Below are 20,413 nucleotides of genomic sequence, written 5' to 3' on the forward strand. Positions count from 1 at the left end.
TTAAGCACTGGTGGTATAACTCGCTTTCTATTTATACGTTTGGGTTTCCTTGGGTTTGTGATACATTTCCTGTGATGACATCATTTCCTATGTTGATGTCATTTCCTGTTTTTTTTTCTCTGGGAGGTGGTAAATGTGATCCAAGTCAATGTGTTTGTTGATAGAGTTCCAGTTGGAATGCCATGCTTCTAGGAATTCTCATGCATGTCTCTGTTTGGCTTTCCTAGGATGGATGTGTTGTCCCAGTTGATTGAGAAAAAGAACAGGAAATGACATCAACATAGGAAATGGTGTCACCACAAGAAATGATATCACCAACCCAAGGAAACCCAAACATATAAATAGAAAGCGGACTATACCACCAGTGCTTCATCCGGAAGCTCACTGAAGATGTTACCTAATATGGTGATGAAACATCTGAAAATGAACATTCTAGTTCAGTAAGCAAACCTACATCCATAAATCCAAGTCTTTCTTTCTATGACATTTACAGTGGCATTTGGAAGTCACTGCCACAATACTGTCAGACCTGAGGATGTCAAAGCCAACAATGTGAGTTCCACAGCAGATGAACTGAAATACAGAAGAAGCAGGGAGGTGTCACAGAGATGAGATTAGTCTTTGTGAATTAAAGGAATGCAGTATTGTAATGTCAGCTTGAGATTGATTCTGATGCCAAAGTTGCAAGGAGTCTGGTTTACCCATTGAAGGGCAAAGTTTCACAAGATATTCTCCCACTTTTCTCCCATAACTTCGTGTCAAAATCACTTTCCAGTAAGCAATGGATAAGATTTTAACTAATTCAAAACCCCCAGTTCCAGAGTTACCATCAAGCTGGATAATTTAGTGACCTTCTCACTGCAAAATCATAATCAGTGTGTAGGCAGATGATATGCTGAATTGCCAGATGGTTGTGCCTGGATCCTGTGGCACACCATTCAAAAAGATATTATAGTTGCAATTATGCCAACCATACCGATGTAGCTGTCTCTTCCACTTCTTCCAGAATAAATTTCCCTTTCCAGGTTCACATCCAGTTGAATTCCTTGGTCAGCACTGTTTGGAGTTGCATTGGAGGATGGTGACAGCAGGAGTGAGCTGTGCAGAATGGAACAGAAAACAGCACAACAAATGCAGCTGCTTTCCACCTCCCCCAGTCTCCTCTCTTTTAGTGACCAAAACTGGACAGGACTTTTTAATTTATTATTTCAAGAGTTGAGAGTGTTGCTAGCTGGGCCAGCATTTATGGTCATCCTTAATTGCCCATGACAACAGTATTTCACATTGCATGGTGAGTTCCTCTGATTTGTATTCTATTGTTTTGATAGGTATTTAGAAAGAATTGTTCAGTTGGTAACATCCTGGATCTGACCAGAAGCTTTTGGTTGAATCATCCCATATTTTGGCTCAGTTTCATCAAGTTCCGTGGAGGTTTTCTCTCAATGAGACTTAATATGTTTCTCACATAACCCAAACTCAGCTCATTAACTATTTATCAATCCCTACTGTGCCTTTCTCATCTGATGTTAGCCCAACTCTCCCTTGCCATAGCTAGTGATCCTCATTGTTGCAGATGTCCCAGCATCCCTGGCACAAGTACCATATTGAAAAGGCTGTTGCACATCTCATCAAGCATTGTTAGTCCAGACCTATCCTTCATGGTTACAAATATTTGACAATATTAGCCAAACAAAGGGTCATTGGCATTGGCTTTGGTTAATGTGGGTCTGGTGGTCCTGATGGACAGGATAATGCAGAGGAGTGATATTGTTCTTCCTCAGGATTGGCAGAAGAGGCCATGACATCAGAGTCCATGATCACTGCCAGGGTCAGTGCGGTGCCCACAGTTTGCTGAAATGCACAGCAATGTAGGAGGAAGATCAACGCACTTCATTCCTCAATCTGTGAGTGTCAGGCTCAGTCTCTCCAAACATAAACAGCCCTTCCCTGTTGCCCTACCTGCCAAACCGATAGGCTTTACACTTACCCCGAGTGTCCATGCAATCTAATTACTGACGTCTTCATCTGCCTACATTACTTTCCCAGTCTGAGGCATATCATGCAAAGATGACAGATGCAGTTGTGCACAGTACCCCATGGACATCAGTGTGTTATTTGCAGTCAATGATATCCTTCTCGTCTGCATGGCTCCTTACCCTCCCACCCTTTATTATCACTCCCCATTATAATTAGTTGAAAAATGTATTGCTGGAAAAGCGCAGCATGTCAGGCAGCATCCAAGGAGCAGGAGAATCACGTTTCAGGCATAAGCCCTTCTTCAGGAAGGGCTTATGCCCAAAACGTCGATTCTCCTGCTCCTTGGATGCTGCCTGACCTGCTGCGCTTTTCCAGCAACACATTTTTCAGCTCTGATCTCCAGCATCTGTTGTCCTCACTTGCATAATAATTAGTTGCTTTTGTTCAGTACTGTAATGCTCTCTCCGTCATAGTGTTCCAACTCTAACCCCTACAACTGAGTTCCCATCCTCCTTCCCACAGCAGTGGCCTCTGATAATCCTCCTTTAACTTTGAACCAAAGGACTCCCAGGATTGACCATGGCCCAATCCCTTGAGTGATTTCACAAGGCAGCCCTGAGCAATGAGTGAACAGTCTATGGTTCCCTGAGTGTATTCCTTTGACTCCCCGGTCTGATTGCACTCAACTGACAAGGCCTTACTGTAACCCACTCCATAGCAAGTTGGTCCTCACATCCTGACCCTGACTGTCCTGACTACGCCCAAAATCCTGATATGGGCAGCTGCACTGACAACTATGCCAACATCCCAACTGAAGCATGTTTCACTGTGGACTACCCTTCTTAGATGTTGAGACATGGCCACTTGGCTAGTGCACACGCAATGAGTTGGTTGTGGCTGGTGCCCATGGTGCAGGTGTGGGATTCACGTAGCTCTGTACTGTACAGCAAAATGTCTGCCCTCTTAACTGACCACTGTAGGCAAGCATAACCAGCTGCCTGACTTTATGACTGCATTAATCAGCAAGAAAAGAGAGATGTACTGAGACCATTTAAGGTATGACTGAGGGGGCAAAGAACTAAAACGCAGAGCAAGACATGGCAAATGAAGGCAGGAGTGCTTGGATGCAAAGCAGGGAGGCTACCTACAGTACATAGACTGTAGTGGTTCAGGAAGGAAACTCCACCACCTCCACAAGGACAAGTAAGGATCATCAATTGATGATGGCCCAACCAGGGAAGCCCACATCCCTGGAATGAATATTTTAAAAAGCCCTCTCACTGATCAGGCACAGGAATCATGTCGCCAGTTCTAGGACTTGGTTGGAAAATGGGACTTGTTACACCTCAAGTCGAGAATGGCTCCTCGCAACATCTCATGCAATTCTCGCAAATTTCTTGTCATGGTCCACATCAATCAGGAACTGGGAATATTCCAACCTTTTCATTCAAGTATCATTGCAGAACCTATTGGCCAGATGGAGTGTCAGAATGTGGTTCAACAGACTGATCTTCCACAGGGGCCAGGAAAAATAGTGTGTTAAGGTATGAAACAAATAAGCTAATGTGAACACAGGAACAATTCAGTAAGTGTGGCAGGAGCTGTGGTGAAAGCAGTGGAGTTATTGTTTCAGTTTGTGACCTTTCAGCAAATTGATGACCTAAAGTTTTAATTCAGTTGCATTTGCCACAGATCTGGTGAGTTTTCCCAGCATTATTTTTTGCTCTTCTTTTAGATTTCCAGCATCTACATTATGCTTTTGAAATAAACATGTTAATTCAATCTCCTGTTGGTTTTGTTGATTATTCAGCATTGGTATGACATGTGTAATGGTGATTCTGCTCAGAATCATTGGTTTCTCTCAATTCTACCATTTGCTGTTACAGTTCCATTCATGGAGAATATATGACACACATTTTCTATTCCCATGTGCAATACTTTACAATTTGACTTAACTAAATTAAATTTGCCATTGCACAGCCCACTCACAAATTTTGCCCATCCCCTTCTGCAATTTCTGGGCTCCCTCCTTATGTTTCACTTGTCCCTTTTCGATATCTACTGCAGATTTGACCAATTTGCACTGTTGAAAACAGTCTATTCTATACTGCAGGGTTATGTCTACTGGGAAATTAATTGAAAATTCATTTTAATTGTGGTTCTTCAAACTTTCTTCTCTTTTCAATTCACATTTTCTTCCCCAGAGATGAATGATACTGGTTATCTATCATCAGTAATTTTTATCCAGAATTATGACGTGACTGCAGATTGGTTTCAATATGTCCATGTACAACAGCTGTTGTCATAGAACTAGTCAAGTGTGTTTCTTATCTATTGCCTGTTCTTTCATCTTAACTGTAAAGTGAGAGTAAATTTTAAGTTTGAATTAACATTTTTATTGAAATCTGTGGAAAAAATTTCCAGAAAAGGTTTTGCTGAGAAACGTGTGCAAGGTCATTAAAATAGAGAAATAATGGACACCAGATCAAAATTCAGCCAGCATAAACCACAAGATTTTACTGCAAAGGTTTAATTGAGGTGATTTTTTTTCTTATTCATATTTAGTCACATTATGGCACATCTCCAAACCTGGACTTACATTTAGATGTGGTTCACATACCTTAACCTTAAGTAGAATGATTGTTCATAGGTCATCACTTTCTATCTAATCATTTTCCTAAGCTTCCAATTTCATAGTAGCATGAACTGAGAATATTGATAGTAGATCTATTGATTCGTTTGGTTTTAAATATCGTGGACTTTCAGTGATATTACATATGATCTGCAAGGGTTGAATGGACTTCCAGATTTGAGAGTACAGCTCAGTGAAGAATAAAATAGGTTGGAAAATTGCATGATTGTAAAGACCTAGGACAAGAAAAGTCCCACTATTGGAAATGGTTAAATAGGCAATGATCCAGTGACTTAGCAGTCAGAGTTTTGGTTTCTCAGTTGCAAAATATTAGATGCAACTTTTCTTGTATCCACCCCTCCTCTTCCCTCAAATAAACTTGCTGCCATTGTAAATAAGAACCACAGTCACCTTGTGCCCTAGATAAATCCTTACACCTTAGTCGAAGGATGCGAAGACAAAACTGCTCTGACCCTGATTCGCATGTGTGATAAACTTGTTTTGCAACATAAAAACAAGGAACACCAGGGTCAACTCACATTTCTTTAACAAATCAAAACTGTTGTGTAATCCAAAAAGTTAGGTAAATTGAATAATTTAGTTGAATTGAATCTAAGTATTGAAAATGTTATCTGGAGTAATTAAGAATTAACATGAGGTGGAGTGTGTGAATTTTAACCTCGCTTACCAAAACGATATCCACAAGATCAAATGGAATTCTGATTTTACATCCAGATCAATGTCACTCTCCACTGATGGAGATCCAAAACAAGCCTGGGGTAAAATCAGTGCCATACTCAATCCTGTCCTTTTCTTGCGCAGCAGGTTAGATTAAATCCCATAATCTTTAACACTAGTGATAGACTGTACGGCTACTCATTTAGATGTTTCATCAGGATATGTTGAGATAAAGAAAAATCACAAATATGCTTTATCTCAAATGTACTTTAATTTAAATCCAAGAAGAAATGAGTTTAACTGTAAACAAAAGTCTTACATCTATACAGTTCTTTTCATCATGACCAAACATTTCCAAGTTCAGTAGTTTTTGAACAGTGTAATGAAGGATATATAACAACTGGTAGGCACTCAGCAAACTCATAAACAGTGCAGTGATAATGACCAGAGAATGCGTTTATTGAAATACTGATTGAGGGGTAAATATTTTCCAGGACATCAAGGAAAACACTGCCATAGATCTGGTGCCAAGGGATCTTTTATATCCACAACAACAGTTGGTTCAATTTAATAGTACAGTGGTTCAGTGGTTAGCACTCCTGCCTCACAACGCCAGGGACCTAGGTTCAATTCCACCCTATGGTGACTGTTTGTGTTCTCTTTGTGTCTTGCATTGGTTTCTTCCTGGTGCTCCAGTTTCGTCTCATAGTCTACAGGCCTAGGGAGTGTTGCTGAACAAAGAGACCTTGGAGTGCAGGTTCATAGCTCCTTGAAAGTGGAGTCGCAGGTCGATTCGATAGTGAAGAAGGTGTTTGGTATGCTTTCTTTTATTGGTTAGAGTATTGAGTACAGGAGTTGGGAGGTCATGTTGCAGCTGTACAGAACATCAGTTAGGCCACTGTTGGAATATTGCGTGCAATTCTGGTCTGCTTCCTATTGGAAAGATGTTGTGAAACTTGAAAGGGTTCAGAAAATATTTACAAGGATGTTGCCAGGGTTGGAGGATTTGAGCTTTAGGGAGAGGCTGAGCAGGCTGGGGCTGTTTTCCCTGGAGCGTTGGAGGCTGAGGGGTGACCTTATAGAGGTTTACAAAATTATGAGGGGCATGGATAGGGTAAATAAGCAAAGTCTTTTCCCTGGGCTCGGGGAGTCCAGACCTAGAGGGCATAGGTTTAGGGTGAGAGGGGAAAGACATAACAGCGTCCTAAGGGGCCACAGAGGGTGTTACGTGTATGGAATGAGCTGCCAGAGGAAGTAGTGGAGGCTGGTACAATTGTAACATTTAAGAGGCATTTGGATGGGTATATGAATAGGAAGGGTTTGGTGGGATATGGGCCGGGTGCTGGCAGGTGGGACTAGATTGGGTTGGGATATCTGGTTGGCATGGACAGATTGGACCAAAGTGTCTGTTTCCATGCTGTAAATCTCTATGATGCTATGACTTTATGTGCAGGGTAGACGGATCAGACATGCTAAGTTGCTGATAGTGTCCAGGCTAGGTGGATTAGCCATGGGAAATTTAGGATAGCAGGTAGGATGGTCTTCAGAGGGCCAATATGGACTTGATGGGCAAATGGCCTGCTTCACCTGTAGGGATTCTATGATCTCATCTGAAAGGTGGCTCCTCAGACAGTGCAGTCCTCCACTGAACGGTCAATCTTTGCTTTTGTGTTCAAGCCCTGGAAAAACAAAACTGCAATGGAATTATTTGCGACAAGTATATAAAAATAGAAAAAAAACTAAATTAATTCCAAAATTGTATTTGGTCAATTGTCAGATATTATTGGCCTTAGTGGTTCTCATTTCAATTCTATGATAATTTGAGATTAGACTCTTATTTAAGGCAGGGAAAAATATCTGAAATAAAAACAAAAAGTGCTGGAAAAACTCAGCATGTCTGGCAGCATGAGTGGACAGAGAAACAGAATTAATTCTTCCAATATGATATGAGTCAGTTCAGGATTGAGATGGAGTGCTGAGTGACATGGTGTAAAGACAACAATCTCTCCCTCAAAGCCAGCAAAATGAAGAAGCTGGTCATTGACTTGAGGAACAAGACCCGAGGGCACACTCCTCTCTGTATCAATGGCGCTAAGATGAAGATGCTCAAGAGCTTCAAATTTGTAGGAGTAAAGATCATCAACAATCTGTCCTGGTCAATCCACGTTGACCCTAAGGTTAAGAAAACATACCAATGCCTCAACTTTCTCAGAAGCGTAAGGAAATTCAGCATGTCCATAATGACTCTTATCAATTTTTATAGATGCACCATAGAAAGCATCCGAGCCAGATATGTTGGTATGCAACTGCTCTGCTCAACACCAAAAGAAATTAGAGAGAATGTGAACACAGCCCCGTCATCTCGCAAGTCAGCCTTCCTTCCATTGCCTCCATTTATACTTCCTTCTGCCATGTGAACGCAGCCAACATAATCAAAGACCTCTCCCATCTTTGTAATACTTTCTTCCACTCTCTTCCATCAGACAGAAGATAGAAAAGTTTAAAAACACATACCAACAGATTCAAGAACTGCTTCTTCCTTGCTGTTATCAGACTTTTGAATAGACCTCCCACATACTAAAGTTGATTTTTCTCTGCAACTTCTCTGTAGCTGTGACACTATATTCTGTATTCTGTATTCAATATTACCCTATTGCACTTATGTATGATATAATTTGCCTGGATAGCATGCAAAACAATACTTTTCACTGTATCTCAGTATATGTGATAATAATAAAGTAAAATCAATCAAATTATTCAAAATGAAGAAAAGACATATCAGACTCAAAATATCAACCTTGTTTCTCCCTCCATGAATGCAGCAAGACGTGCTGAGTTTCTCCAACACTTCTCGTTAGTTATTCAGATTTCCACCATCCGCAGTATTTTGTTTTTATAGATAGCTATCTGGATGTCGGACTGACAATTCCATGGATAGGTATTGTCCAGATGACTAAGATCTTGGGGTGAAGTACCACTGATAGAGCATGGGCACAGCATTGGGTGTTAAAGAAAGTGTGTTCTTCCCCTTCCTCACTCATTTACTCTTTTACATAAACAAAATGTTTATGTTTTATTTCTCCCCTTCTTTATCAGCTGTAGCAAGACCTCACAATGGTAAGGTGTTTCATGGAAAAACAAAGAACAAGCAAAGAGATTAACAGTCAACAGGTTAGAGTTGGGAAGGCATATTGCAATATCATAAATACAAACCTGTGATAGGTGCTGGGAGAAAACATGTGTTTGTCTTTAATTTGATTTTAGGGGAAATTCACAATGAAACTTGTAATGGTAACATTTTTCAAAAATGGTTACGTTCATATATTTACTGTGGTGATCAGGAATTGGTTATCAAACTCCAGCAGCAACTACTTTTGGAGGGGTAGATGTAAACATAGAAACACAGTGGGAAATTTTAACATGGGTGTGAGCATGAGGTTGGGAATAGAGAGGTTTAATCATGAATAATTTCTGATTGCTTCAGGAATCAGCACAGCAACTTCCAGATTTAATGGAGGCAGGCAGTCCATTCCCAAGAACTGGGCTGGCATTTTAAATGTGCTAATCAGAGGAGTGACATCCTCTGATTTAATCTTGTTGTGGTTCTGTTCGCCGAGCTGGGAATTTGTCTTGCAAACGTTTCGTCCCCTGTCTAGGTGACATCCTCAGTGCTTGGGAGCCTCCTGTGAAGCGCTTCTGTGCTGTTTTCTCCGGGGTATTTATAGTGGCCTGTCTCTGCCGCTTCCGGTTGTCAGTTCGAGCTGTCCACTGCAGTGGCCGGTATATTGGGTCCAGGTCGATGTGTTTGTTGATAGAGTCTATCAACAATCATATCAACCTGGACCCAATATACCGGCCACTGCAGTGGACAGCTCGAACTGACAACCGGAAGCAGCAGAGACAGGCCACTATAAATACCGGAGAAAACAGCACAGAAGCGCTTCACAGGAGGCTCCCAAGCACTGAGGATGTCACCTAGACAGGGGACGAAACGTTTGCAAGACAAATTCCCAGCTCGGCGAACAGAACCACAACAACGAGCACCTGAGCTACAAATCTTCCACCAAACTCTGATTTAATCTGTTTTGCTGGTTTTAGTCTGGGAAGATGGGCTTCTCAGTCATCAGTAAACCTGGCAGCAAAAGCAAGTGGAGGACAACATTTGAGCAACAGCTGATGCCTTTGCAACCATAACATGTAAGCCAGGAGAAGCAGAAGTACTTCTGTACCGGGACCCGAAACAGCCACTCCCAATCCGCCCTCACTCCTATTCAGCAGCAAAAACCCAGATGTCGGGGATAGAGACCTCTTGCCCAACATGGGTTTGGCCTTTCTTATAGGAGAAACTGAATCTCTCAAAACAAGTCCTATCAGGATCAACAGCCTCTCCCTTTCCATAACCACACCCTCCCTACTCTCCACTAAATGCCCCCAGGGATTATATATCTTGGTTAACTGGTCCTGTGGGCTGCTGTGGCATGATCTCTGCTCCAAAAAAAGCCAAATCCATCAATAATGCTGACTTCCGGGCACAGGACCTGTCAACGTCAAAGTACCGTGGAGTTAAACTCACCGCTATGCAGTGAAAGACAAATCTGCAGATTTCCTGTCTGAAACTCAGTTTCTACCTCCCTGTACTGTATGTCTAATGTGTCCTGGTAAATTTCCAGGCCATTATATCAGCACGGCTATGTAAAAGGCCACTATGAGTGCCTTCATGTTGAAACGAGAATTGTCTTGCATTAAATGATATATGACAGAGTCAATGCAAAGCTTCTCAGAGCCAGTTGGAATCTATAATTCTAATTAATGTTGTGTTCCACTTTAACAAAAAATGCACTGGGTGCTCTTAAAGTCATGTTAACACGTACACATATACATAATGTTAGAACAGACGCCTGAGGTAAGCTTATTAACTACACACTCACCCACACATCTAGCCACCCACATCTAATACCTGAAACCTGCTTTCCCTGTCACACATGTTCTGGCTTTCTGTTTCTAAGTATAGTTTTCGCTTAGTGAGAGGATCAGTTTTTTTTTACAAAAGGATCTGTTTAGAAGATGTAAAGTGCCCAGTAACTGATTAATGCAAAAATCCACTAAAACTATAAGCTACAATATTTGGGTTTCCAGCTTCTTTAGCTATAGCTTTCAGCTTCTGAAATCAAAGTGGATTCATTGGCTTAAAGTATTATAGCCTGAAGAACTTGGCCTGGTGCACAACAATACAATGTTCTTTTATCCAAGAGTGTTAAGAAAAGCTAGTGATGAGATGAGTGAGTCACTAACAATCATCCTGAAGGAGTTAATGGATCCTGGACCAATAAACTGAAGACTGGCTAATGTCATACCCAGGGTTAAAAAGGGTGACCTGATGGATGTTGTTGAGGTTGGTCCTGTCTGATCGAGCTGCTTAACTGTTTTGAGAATGTGTCAATCCCTATTGACTCGGATAAACCCCACCAGGTTTTCCAAAATTTATTTGATAATGTTCTACATACAGCATGACTAATTACACTCAAAACTGAAGGTAACATTTACACCTGAATTAGTAATGACTGGCAGAAAACAATGGGTACTAGTTACAAGTATAATATCAGCATAAGGAAAAGCGCTCAATGGGATACATTAGCACTCAATGTGAGACAATTGACACTGCTAATTTAACTTCTTGGTGTGGATTCTGAAACTCATTTGCAAATTAGTCAAATTTGAAGGTGATGCCAATATCAGGAAGCCAATGGAATTGAAATTCCAGAACAAATTAAAATATGTGAGTGAAGCAAACATGAAAGACAAAATTGAATGCAAACAAATAGAAACCATTGGGCATTTGGAGGAGGATTGAACGAAAGCATTATCCATGGATGTTGAAATAAATGAGAATGAATTTGAAAGAGACCAAAAGGTTGAAGCAGGATTCGTGCTCAAGTATTCCACAGATTCACAGCAAATTCCCTGGAGGGATCATAAATCTGACCCCTGATGCCAGGACCTGTGTTATATGAGAAGACAGGAGAAATTTGAACTTTTCATACTGGGAAGGAATGATCTAAGGGATGTTATGACACAGATGTACAGTACAAGGTAGTAAATGACATTGTTGTAGACAGTGTACCAATTTGTTTTCTGATCCCATTCCTCTACTGGTTATAAATAAAAGGCTGAGTGACAAAAGGGAGGCAATGTTGCCAATTGTAAACATAAATATATAATATATATATCAGGCTGTATAGAACTTAGCACATTCAGAAACAAATCATACAGGTTCCTTCAGTAACAAATAAAGAACTTACTCAATCTCATGCAAAGATGATTAACAAAGCTTGACATGTGCAAAAATATCCAACCACTCTTCTTAACAACAAATCATGTCAATATGCACACAACCACCAAGTCTGGGGAAAATAATACAAAAACTCTGCAATTGTTATTTATAAGTTCTTCGGCTAAGTAACAGTTAAATCCAAGAAAATGAATTATTTACAGTATGTCCAAATGTTGGTCTGTAGCCAATGTTACTTTGTTCATGAGCTGTCAACACTGCAAAGTCTTCCTGGATCAGTTGTAGCTGGCTGTAGTTACTTTTCCAGAAATAGTGGTGTGAGTTTCAAATTCTCCTGTATGTATCCTTCACTTGCAGTGATGAGGCCTTCCGTCAGTTTTCAACATAAATACTTTGGTGAGTTGGGGTTCAGAGAAAGATAAAAGAGATGAGAGAAATGTACCAAATGCTGTTGCTCCAGGCAGGTTATCTTTCTGACTGTTCCAATCCAGTAGCTTTATTATACCTGTAAACAGGGTCACGTGACTTTGTTCTGAAATAGCTCCAGGCAAACAACTGGTGTTATTTGGAAATACAACATTTTTCTTTGCTTTAGTCAGTCTGCTTTGCTTTGCAAATGACTTTTTCTAATAAGTCTAAGATGTCCCGTCAATGATATTCCAAATTAATACTTCAGATAACACATGTGCATAGCAGTTTAAAAATGGTTTATTTTAACGTTTATTTAGTTTAAATATTGGGAATCGGTTAAGGGCCATCAGTCCAAACAATAAAAAGTAATTTATGAGCTAATAACAAAAAGTTCTTCACACAGTGAGAAGGTGTCGGTGAGCTGCTTTCTTGAACCACTGCAGTCCATTCGCTTTCGGGAGAACCACAATGCTGTGAGGGAGGGAGTTTCAAGATTTTGACCCAGCAATACTGAACAAAAGCTGATACATTTCCACATCAGAATGGTGAGTGGTTTTGAGGGGAATTTGCAGGTGGTGGTGTTCCATGTATCTGCTGCCTTTGACCTTCTGAATGGTAATGGCCATGGGTTTGAAAGATGCGAAGGACATTTTGGTGAATTTCTACAGTGCATTTTGTAAGTAGTACACACTTTTAATATTGAGCATCAATGGTGGAGGGAATGAACACTTGTGGATGTGATGCCAATCAAGTGGGTTACTTGTCCTGGATGTTTGAGTATTGTTGGAGCTACACTTATCCAGGCATGTGGGATCATTCCATCACACTCCTGACGTATGCGTTATAGATGGTGCACAGCCTTAGGAGAGTCAGAAGATGAGTTACTCACTGCAGAATTCCTAATCCCTAACCTGCTGTTGTGGTCACCCTACCAACCTTCGCATAAACCAAATCATCTGCAGACATTTCCGCCACCTCCAAACAGATCCCACCACCAGGGATATATTTCCCTCCCCACCCCTTTCCGCCTTCCACAAAGACCGCTCCCTCCGTGACTACCTGGTCAGGTCCACGCCCCCCTACAACCCATCCTCCCATCCTGGCACTTTCCCCTGCCACCGCAGGAACTGTAAAACCTGCACCCACACCTCCTCCCTCACCTCTATCCAAGGCCCTAAATTATATGGTGAGTCCAGTTCAATTTCTTATCAATGGTAATCCCCAGCATGTTGATAGTGAGGGATTCAGCAACAGTAATGCTAATGAATATCATGGGGCAATTGTTAGATGCATGTTAAATAATGATGGGCATTACCCGGCATTTGACTGGTGCAAATGTTGCTTTCGTCTTGTCAGCCCAATAAAGGGATACAAATTGTGTGAGATAAAAATCTGGTAAAGATAAATAATAAATGTAATTAAGGGAATACTAAACTAAAATATATATGGTAGAAGGGACATAAAATAGATGGATTTTTAGCAAGATGTTGGAATAGTTGAAATCTATGGCTTGTAATTTCTGAACTATGTGTGAACTTGGAATCTCTTCATGTACAGTGGATAACATGTGCAGGAATTGCATCCAGCTTCAAGACAATATGATATTTCTGGAGAGCATACAGGAGGTTAAACTTTTCCAAGATTGCACATTTCTGGTCACTCCACAGCCAGAGTTCAAAAGGTTAGTAAGCAGTAACATGACAACAGATCAGAACTCCAAAATAGTGTGGACATTTGTTATTTGCAATTCCAAGATGTGGTTTTTGAAAGAGATCCGATATGGCGAAAAATGGCTGTAGGTATAAATTATGTGGTTGTCTGGAGAGAGAGATCCATGGATTGTCACACCCATAGATGCAAAAGGTATTCAAACTACAGTCATTTAAAGAGGGAGGATGAGGTAAGTCAAAACAGACTTTACTGTGATCTCTTGTGACTACAAACTAATGACGGGCTGACAATACCCTGCTCAACAGAAAACTGCCCCCTGAGGATTATGTCCCAAATATTAGCAGGGGTATCACAGAGTGGCATAGAAAGGTAAATGTCACAGGGGTTTTGCTATTCAGGATGGCAGACAATTGCTTCAGCTGTCATTAACATGACTCCTATATAATGAGTTATTTTGACAGTGCCAGAGTCAAGGACATCATTTCTAACCAATATAACATTCAGCAAAAAGGTTAGACTCCATATTGAAATCAGTGGCATGGGCAAGGAGAGAGTTGAGGTCCAGCAAACAGTATTTCGGGACCCTGGGGACAAAGGTAAAAGAGCAGGATCTCAAAGATGACAATCTTGTAATTATCCCCAGTAGCAAGTTTAATACATTGCACACGTTTTCACTAATACGGGGAATACTGTAAATATTTCAATGAAATACAATATGGTAGACAAAATTAGACAATTATTTAGACATTAGACAAAATAAAAACAAACGAGGTAAAAACAATGACTGCAGATGCTGGAAACTAGATTCTGGATGAGTGGTGCTGGAAGAGCACAGCAGTTCAGGCAGCATCCAAGGAGCTTCGAAATCGACGTTTCGGGCAAAAGTCCTTCATCAAGAATAAAGGCAGTGAGCCTGAAGCGTGGAGAGATAAGCTAGAGGAGGGTGGGGTTGGGGAGAAAGTAGCATAGAGTACAATGGGTGAGTGGGGGAGGGGATGAAGGTCAGGGAGGAGAGAGTGGAGTGGATAGGTGGAAAAGGAGATAGGCCGGTAGGACAAGTCCGGACAAGTCATGGGGACAGTGCTGAGCTGGAAGTTTAGAACTAGGGTGAGGTGGGGGAAGGGGAAATGAGGAAACTGTTGAAGTCCACATTGATGCCCTGGGGTTGAAGTGTTCCGAGGTGGAAGATGAGGCGTTCTTCCTCCAGGCGTCTGGTGGTGAGGGAGCGGCGGTGAAGGAGGCCGAGGACCTCCATGTCCTCGGCAGAGTGGGAGGGGGAGTTGAAATGTTGGGCTACGGAGCGGTGTGGTTGATTGGTGCAGGTATCCCGGAGATGTTCCCTAAAGCGCTCTGCTAGGAGGCGCCCAGTCTCCCCAATATAGAGGAGACTGCATCGGGACCAACGGATACAATAAATGATATTAGTAGATGTGCAAGTAAAACTTTGATGGATGTGGAAGGCTCCTTTAGGGCCTTGGATAGAGGTGAGGGAGGAGGTGTGGGTGCAGGTTTTACAGTTCCTGCGGTGGCAGGGGAAAGTGCCAGGATGGGAGGGTGGATTGTAGGGGGGCGTGGACCTGACCAGGTAGTCACGGAGGGAACGGTCTTTGCGGAAGGCGGAAAGGGGTGGGGAGGGAAATATATCCTGGTGGTGGGGTCTGTTTGGAGGTGGCGGAAATGTCGGCGGATGATTTGGTTTATGTGAAGGTTGGTAGGGTGGAAGGTGAGCACCAGGGGCGTTCTGTCCTTGTTACGGTTGGAGGGGTGGGGTCTGAGGACGGAGGTGCAGGAAAATAAAAACAAAGCAGAGGTTGGTATCTCTCAGCCAGTCATGGACTTGTTTGGGATGTATTCTAGTTTGCTGAGGGAAGTAAATACAATAATGTGGAAACTCTGACCACAAGCTTTTGAATCCTCTACAAAGACGGGAGGACAAGCGAATTGCAAATGCACACCACTACTCAAAAAGAGAGAGCCGCATCAACCCTAAAATTGTTGGTCAATCAGCCTCATAGTCAATGATGGGAAGCATTTCAAGAGACATTTAGGGAGAAAATGGAGGAAATGCAAATGTTTGAGTTCATAAAGTTAAAGGTAGCAGCACAAATCATTTGACCAACTTGGATGAGTTGGTGGTGAAATAAAAGGCAGGGTTGTTGAGGATAATGCAAATGAATTTTGTGGATGTCATCCATCAAATGGTGAACCAAAATCAAATCCCTTCAGATTACAGTAGTAATAACACCACTGATATAAAATTGATAAGGGACACAAAGGAGAGCACCATGAGTGATCTAAGGTTGGTTTTCAGGCTGGGTTGACATGTGCAGTGGCATCCCCTGGGGATCAGCGCTGGCATCAATGTACCTTCTGAATCACACAGTTGTACATTTGTGTGGCAATGCACAAGACCCCATGCAGATCATGCATAAGTCAGACCCTATAAATGGCCATGTGTACACTACAACATAAAAATATAAAGGGGTTATTGTAAGAAATTGCCTGCACACTCCAAAAATATTAAAGGGAACAGTGGCATGTAAAGTATTTTCTATTTTTAGTTTGAACCTTTAAAAAACACTGGTTTGGCCCCAGCAGGAATATTGCGGCTAATTTGGAAGAATGCCATAGTTTTTGAGAGTTTTATTAGAATAGGACCAAACGTTATGTGAAGCGACTAAGTAAATAGAATTTATTCACCTTAGAGCAGAAAAGATTAAAGGAGATTTGCGACAAGTATTCAAATCATGAAGGGTCTTGATAGCAAATTAAGGAGAAACTGTTTCCAATGGCTGAAAGGTCAGGCAACAAAAGTCACCAATATCAGGTAAGTGACAAAAGAATTGGAGGTAACATGATTAAAACAAAATTACACAGCAGGTTGGTATGATCTGGAATAGACTATTGGAAAGGCTAATGGAAGCGCTTTCAATAATAATTACTAAAAGGCAATTGGATAAATACTAGAAAGGGAGTTATTTATATATTTGGGCTATCATGAAGAGCAAGGGGAGTGGAGGTAATTAGATAGATCAACCAACATAAAAGGCTTCTTCCTGTACTATCATATTCCAAGATTCAAACCTTATACATCTGTGAGGTACAACCAGGTAAATCTGGACAATCTTCTAGGAGAAAGTGAGGACTGCAGATGCTGGAGATCAGAGCTGAAAATGTGTTGCTGGAAAAGCGCAGCAGGTCAGGCAGCATCCAAGGAGCAGGAGAATCGACGTTTCGGGCATGAGCCCTTTTTCAGGGCTCATGCCGTGAACAATCTGGGCAATATGTGGCTAGTTGGTATTTGTGTACCCTGATGGCTAGTGTTATACCATGTAAAGACTGCCAGAAACATTACATAGGGCAAACTGGAAGAAAACTAGCCATCAGGGTACGTGATCGCCAACTAGCCACCAAGAGACATGATCAACTGTCACTTGCGTCCGCACACATGGACAAAGGAGGACATCAATTTGACTGGGATAATTTATCCATCCTAGGACAAGCCAAACAAAGACATGCACAGGAATTACTGGAAGCCTGGCACTCAAACAAGAACTCCATTAACAAACATATAGAGTTAGATCCTATATACCAAAAACTAAGAAACAAAACCAGGAATGATACCACACACCTCAGCACACTGGGACACATAATTAGCAAGCAGGATAGAACACCAACGCTTCACCAGAGGCACACTGCTGATGTTACATAGCATAGTGACAAAATGTCTGCAAACAAACTTGCCAGATGAGTGAGCAAACCAGCAACCTGATCCACAACCTGAACTACAAATCTTCTCAAGAACTTCGAAGAGTGAGAAATGTCAGAGGGTTCTGACTTGCTAACCTTAATAATGAACCGGGAAAAGTTAATTACATTGAATTCACCTCTACCTAGTGGCTAAATATAAAACAGAACCCAGAGTGACTCACACTGACCCTCTTAACTATTCAACCCCTCCCAACCAAGACCTGATTCCTCAAACGTACCTGACCCAAACCCACTTGGAATTCTCCTAAGCCTGCTAAAACCATCTAACCCCAGCTGTTCACAATATCTTTTAATAATTTAGATAGGGAGACTAAATGTAATATTTCAATATTTGCAGAGGGCGTAAAACAGGGTGGAAGGGTCGAGCTATGGAAAGGATGTAGAGATGTTGAAGTGTGATTTGGACAGGCTAAGTGAGTGGGTAAATGTATGGTGGATGCCTACATCATTTGGATAATTGTGAGGTTATCTATTTTGGTAGCAATAATACAAAGGTAGATTATTCTTAGAATGGCTGTAAAATGAGAAAGGGGAATGTTCAACAAGACCTGGATGTCCCCATGCAGCAGCTGCTGAAAATAAGCATGCAGGTACAGCAGGCCTTAAAGAAGACAAGCTGTATGTAGGCCTTCACAGCAAGAGGATTAGAGTGCAGGAACATGGATATCTTACTGCAATTTCACTGGGTATTGATGAAGCTACACCTGGAATATTGTGTGCTGTTTTGGTCTCCTTTTCTAAGGAAGGTCATTCTTTTGAGAGAGAGAGTGCAGCAAAGGTTTACTGAATTGATCCCTGGGATGGCAGGATCGATGTATGAGGAGAAATTGAATCAGTTATGAATGAATTCACTGGAGTCTACAAGAATGATGGGGGAATTTATAGAAAGCTATAAAATTCTATCAGGGCTAGACAGATTAGATGCTCAATATTGGGGGAATCCAGAATCAAGGATCACAGTTTAAGGAGAAGGGTAAACATTTCAGGGCTGAGATGAGGAGCAATGTCTTCATTCAAAGGGTGGTCAGCCTTTGGAATTGACTTCCACAGAAAGTGGTTAAGGCTAAAATGTTATGTTTTCAAGAAGGACATTGATCTAGCTTTTGCAGTGAAAGGGATCAAGGGATCTGGGGAGCAGCAGGATTAAGGCATTGAGCTCAATGATCAGCCATGATCATCTGAAATGTCAGAGAAGGCTCCATGTGTTGACTGGCCTATTTTTGCTCCTATCTTCTATGTTTATATGTAACAGTGCCCAGTATGATCAGAATGTTCATTTCCTAGTGTTACTGTTTTCCTATTGGTTTTTCCCTCTGCATTACTGTCTGCCATCTTACCTATCCTACCATCCAGCTCACCCTATCTACCTTGCCACTCTATTCTACTACCATGTTACTAAGTCCACCCTGTTATCCAATCCACCTTGCCACAATTCACCCTTGTCACCTGTCCTCTTCCATACCCTCTTCCCTATTTACCTCACCCACTGCTTACCTGAACCACACTAAAATGTTAACAGTTCCACACTGTGTTAGTGAATGAGTGAACATTTTAGAATATGGCAGTTCATGCTATTAAAAAAGGTCCTGACTGTCCTCAACTACAGGGATTCAGTTTGATTGAAATTATGCTGCATGTTTCCAAAGACTCAGGCATCCGAAGTATGACACAGCAATGCAGCCTGGACAAAGCATAAAAAGAATAAATTCAACAGTGATTGGTGCTCTTGGATGATTTGAGTCATATCTTACATTTTACAAACATGGATTTGTTGAATATAGTCAATGCTCTGCTTATTGCCAAAGAGATTTGCTGTTTGATGTGATCTGCCGGACACTAGTGCATAGTTTCGTAGCTGGCATTGCAATTCATATGCCACATTATTAATTGGCACATCATCTTTTAGGCTTGAAGGCTGCATCCAGTAAGTGGAAAACCCCACTCATGTTGCTACTGCATAACAGCAGCATAAAGTAAGGAGTTTCACTGTTGCTAAACGTTTTGAGCTAGTTTGTCCTTTCAGGGTAATTTGAGATAGGCTAGCACTTTTTAAGTCTGAAAGTGGCAGCCTTCCATCCACTAATGAGCATGCATGATACACAGTCATTCACCATTATCCTGGAAGATCACTTTGATGCACCCTATTTTGGTTGAAAAACTCACTCAAACCTGCTCACAAATTTAACAAGAAAGTCAATCTTAAAAAAGCATGCAGCTGTACCAATCCCAGGCATATATTGACAAGTGAAAATCGATTGCAAATGTGAGTCGGGAATTCATTGGCAGATTTTCAATATGTGCATCGAGAAAAGGGGCTTGTTAGCCTTTTCCTTGTGAAAGGTGAATTTGAATGTGAGATGGAGTCATTTAAGGTGCATTAGGAGATAACAACAGAATTCAGACTCTATTAGGATGAATGTATCATCTACGTATCAGAAGTATGCAAAGGTTTGGAGGTTAGAGGTCATGCCATTGAAAACTCGATTCTCATGGAAATTGTCCAAAATGTTGGCAAGAGCTGGGCGTTGAAGGGCTCCCGTGGAACACAGTAATGAGGTAATGTGATACATGAATTTCAGTGCCAGTGCAAACTAGCCATGTAAGAGATACATTCTGATGACTGGCAAATCATACCAATCAGATGTCCCTTCAGCTTCTCATGATTGGCTGAGTACAATGAAACTATGCTTGCAGAATTCAGAACTTTTCTGATATAAGATGTGATTCTAAGAGTGGAAAACACTTTCTAAATAATATTAAGCAAGTTAAGAAATGCACCAACAATGAAATGAAAGATTACCTGTAAGTTTCAAAATATAGTTAACTTATGCCTACTAGAAGTTTACAAATATTCAGACACATAGACCTACTCTCTACAGGAAAAAGGAACATATTCAGGGTATTATGTCTTTTTTGACAAGAACAAAAGCATGTTGGACAGTAGCATTTTGCAGTATTCTCCACGGCAATGACTCAAGAAATCA

At 41.3% G+C, this 20,413-nt stretch overlaps 1 protein-coding gene across 1 annotated transcript in view; it reads right to left on the reverse strand.

Annotated features, from left to right (window-relative positions):
* Positions 1-5,662: 5,662 nt before the first annotated feature.
* bcl11aa (BCL11 transcription factor A a) overlaps positions 5,663-20,413 on the reverse strand; it is a 288,569-nt gene continuing 273,818 nt past the window's right edge. The window contains exon 4 of the mRNA XM_072580983.1: positions 5,663-6,966. Within this exon, the coding sequence (XP_072437084.1) occupies positions 6,913-6,966 (54 nt within the window). The 3' untranslated portion in view covers positions 5,663-6,912. The remainder of the gene's footprint in view (positions 6,967-20,413) is intronic.

The sequence above is a fragment of the Chiloscyllium punctatum genome, chromosome 11, assembly GCF_047496795.1.
Source record: "Chiloscyllium punctatum isolate Juve2018m chromosome 11, sChiPun1.3, whole genome shotgun sequence".
Lineage (NCBI taxonomy): Eukaryota > Metazoa > Chordata > Chondrichthyes > Orectolobiformes > Hemiscylliidae > Chiloscyllium > Chiloscyllium punctatum.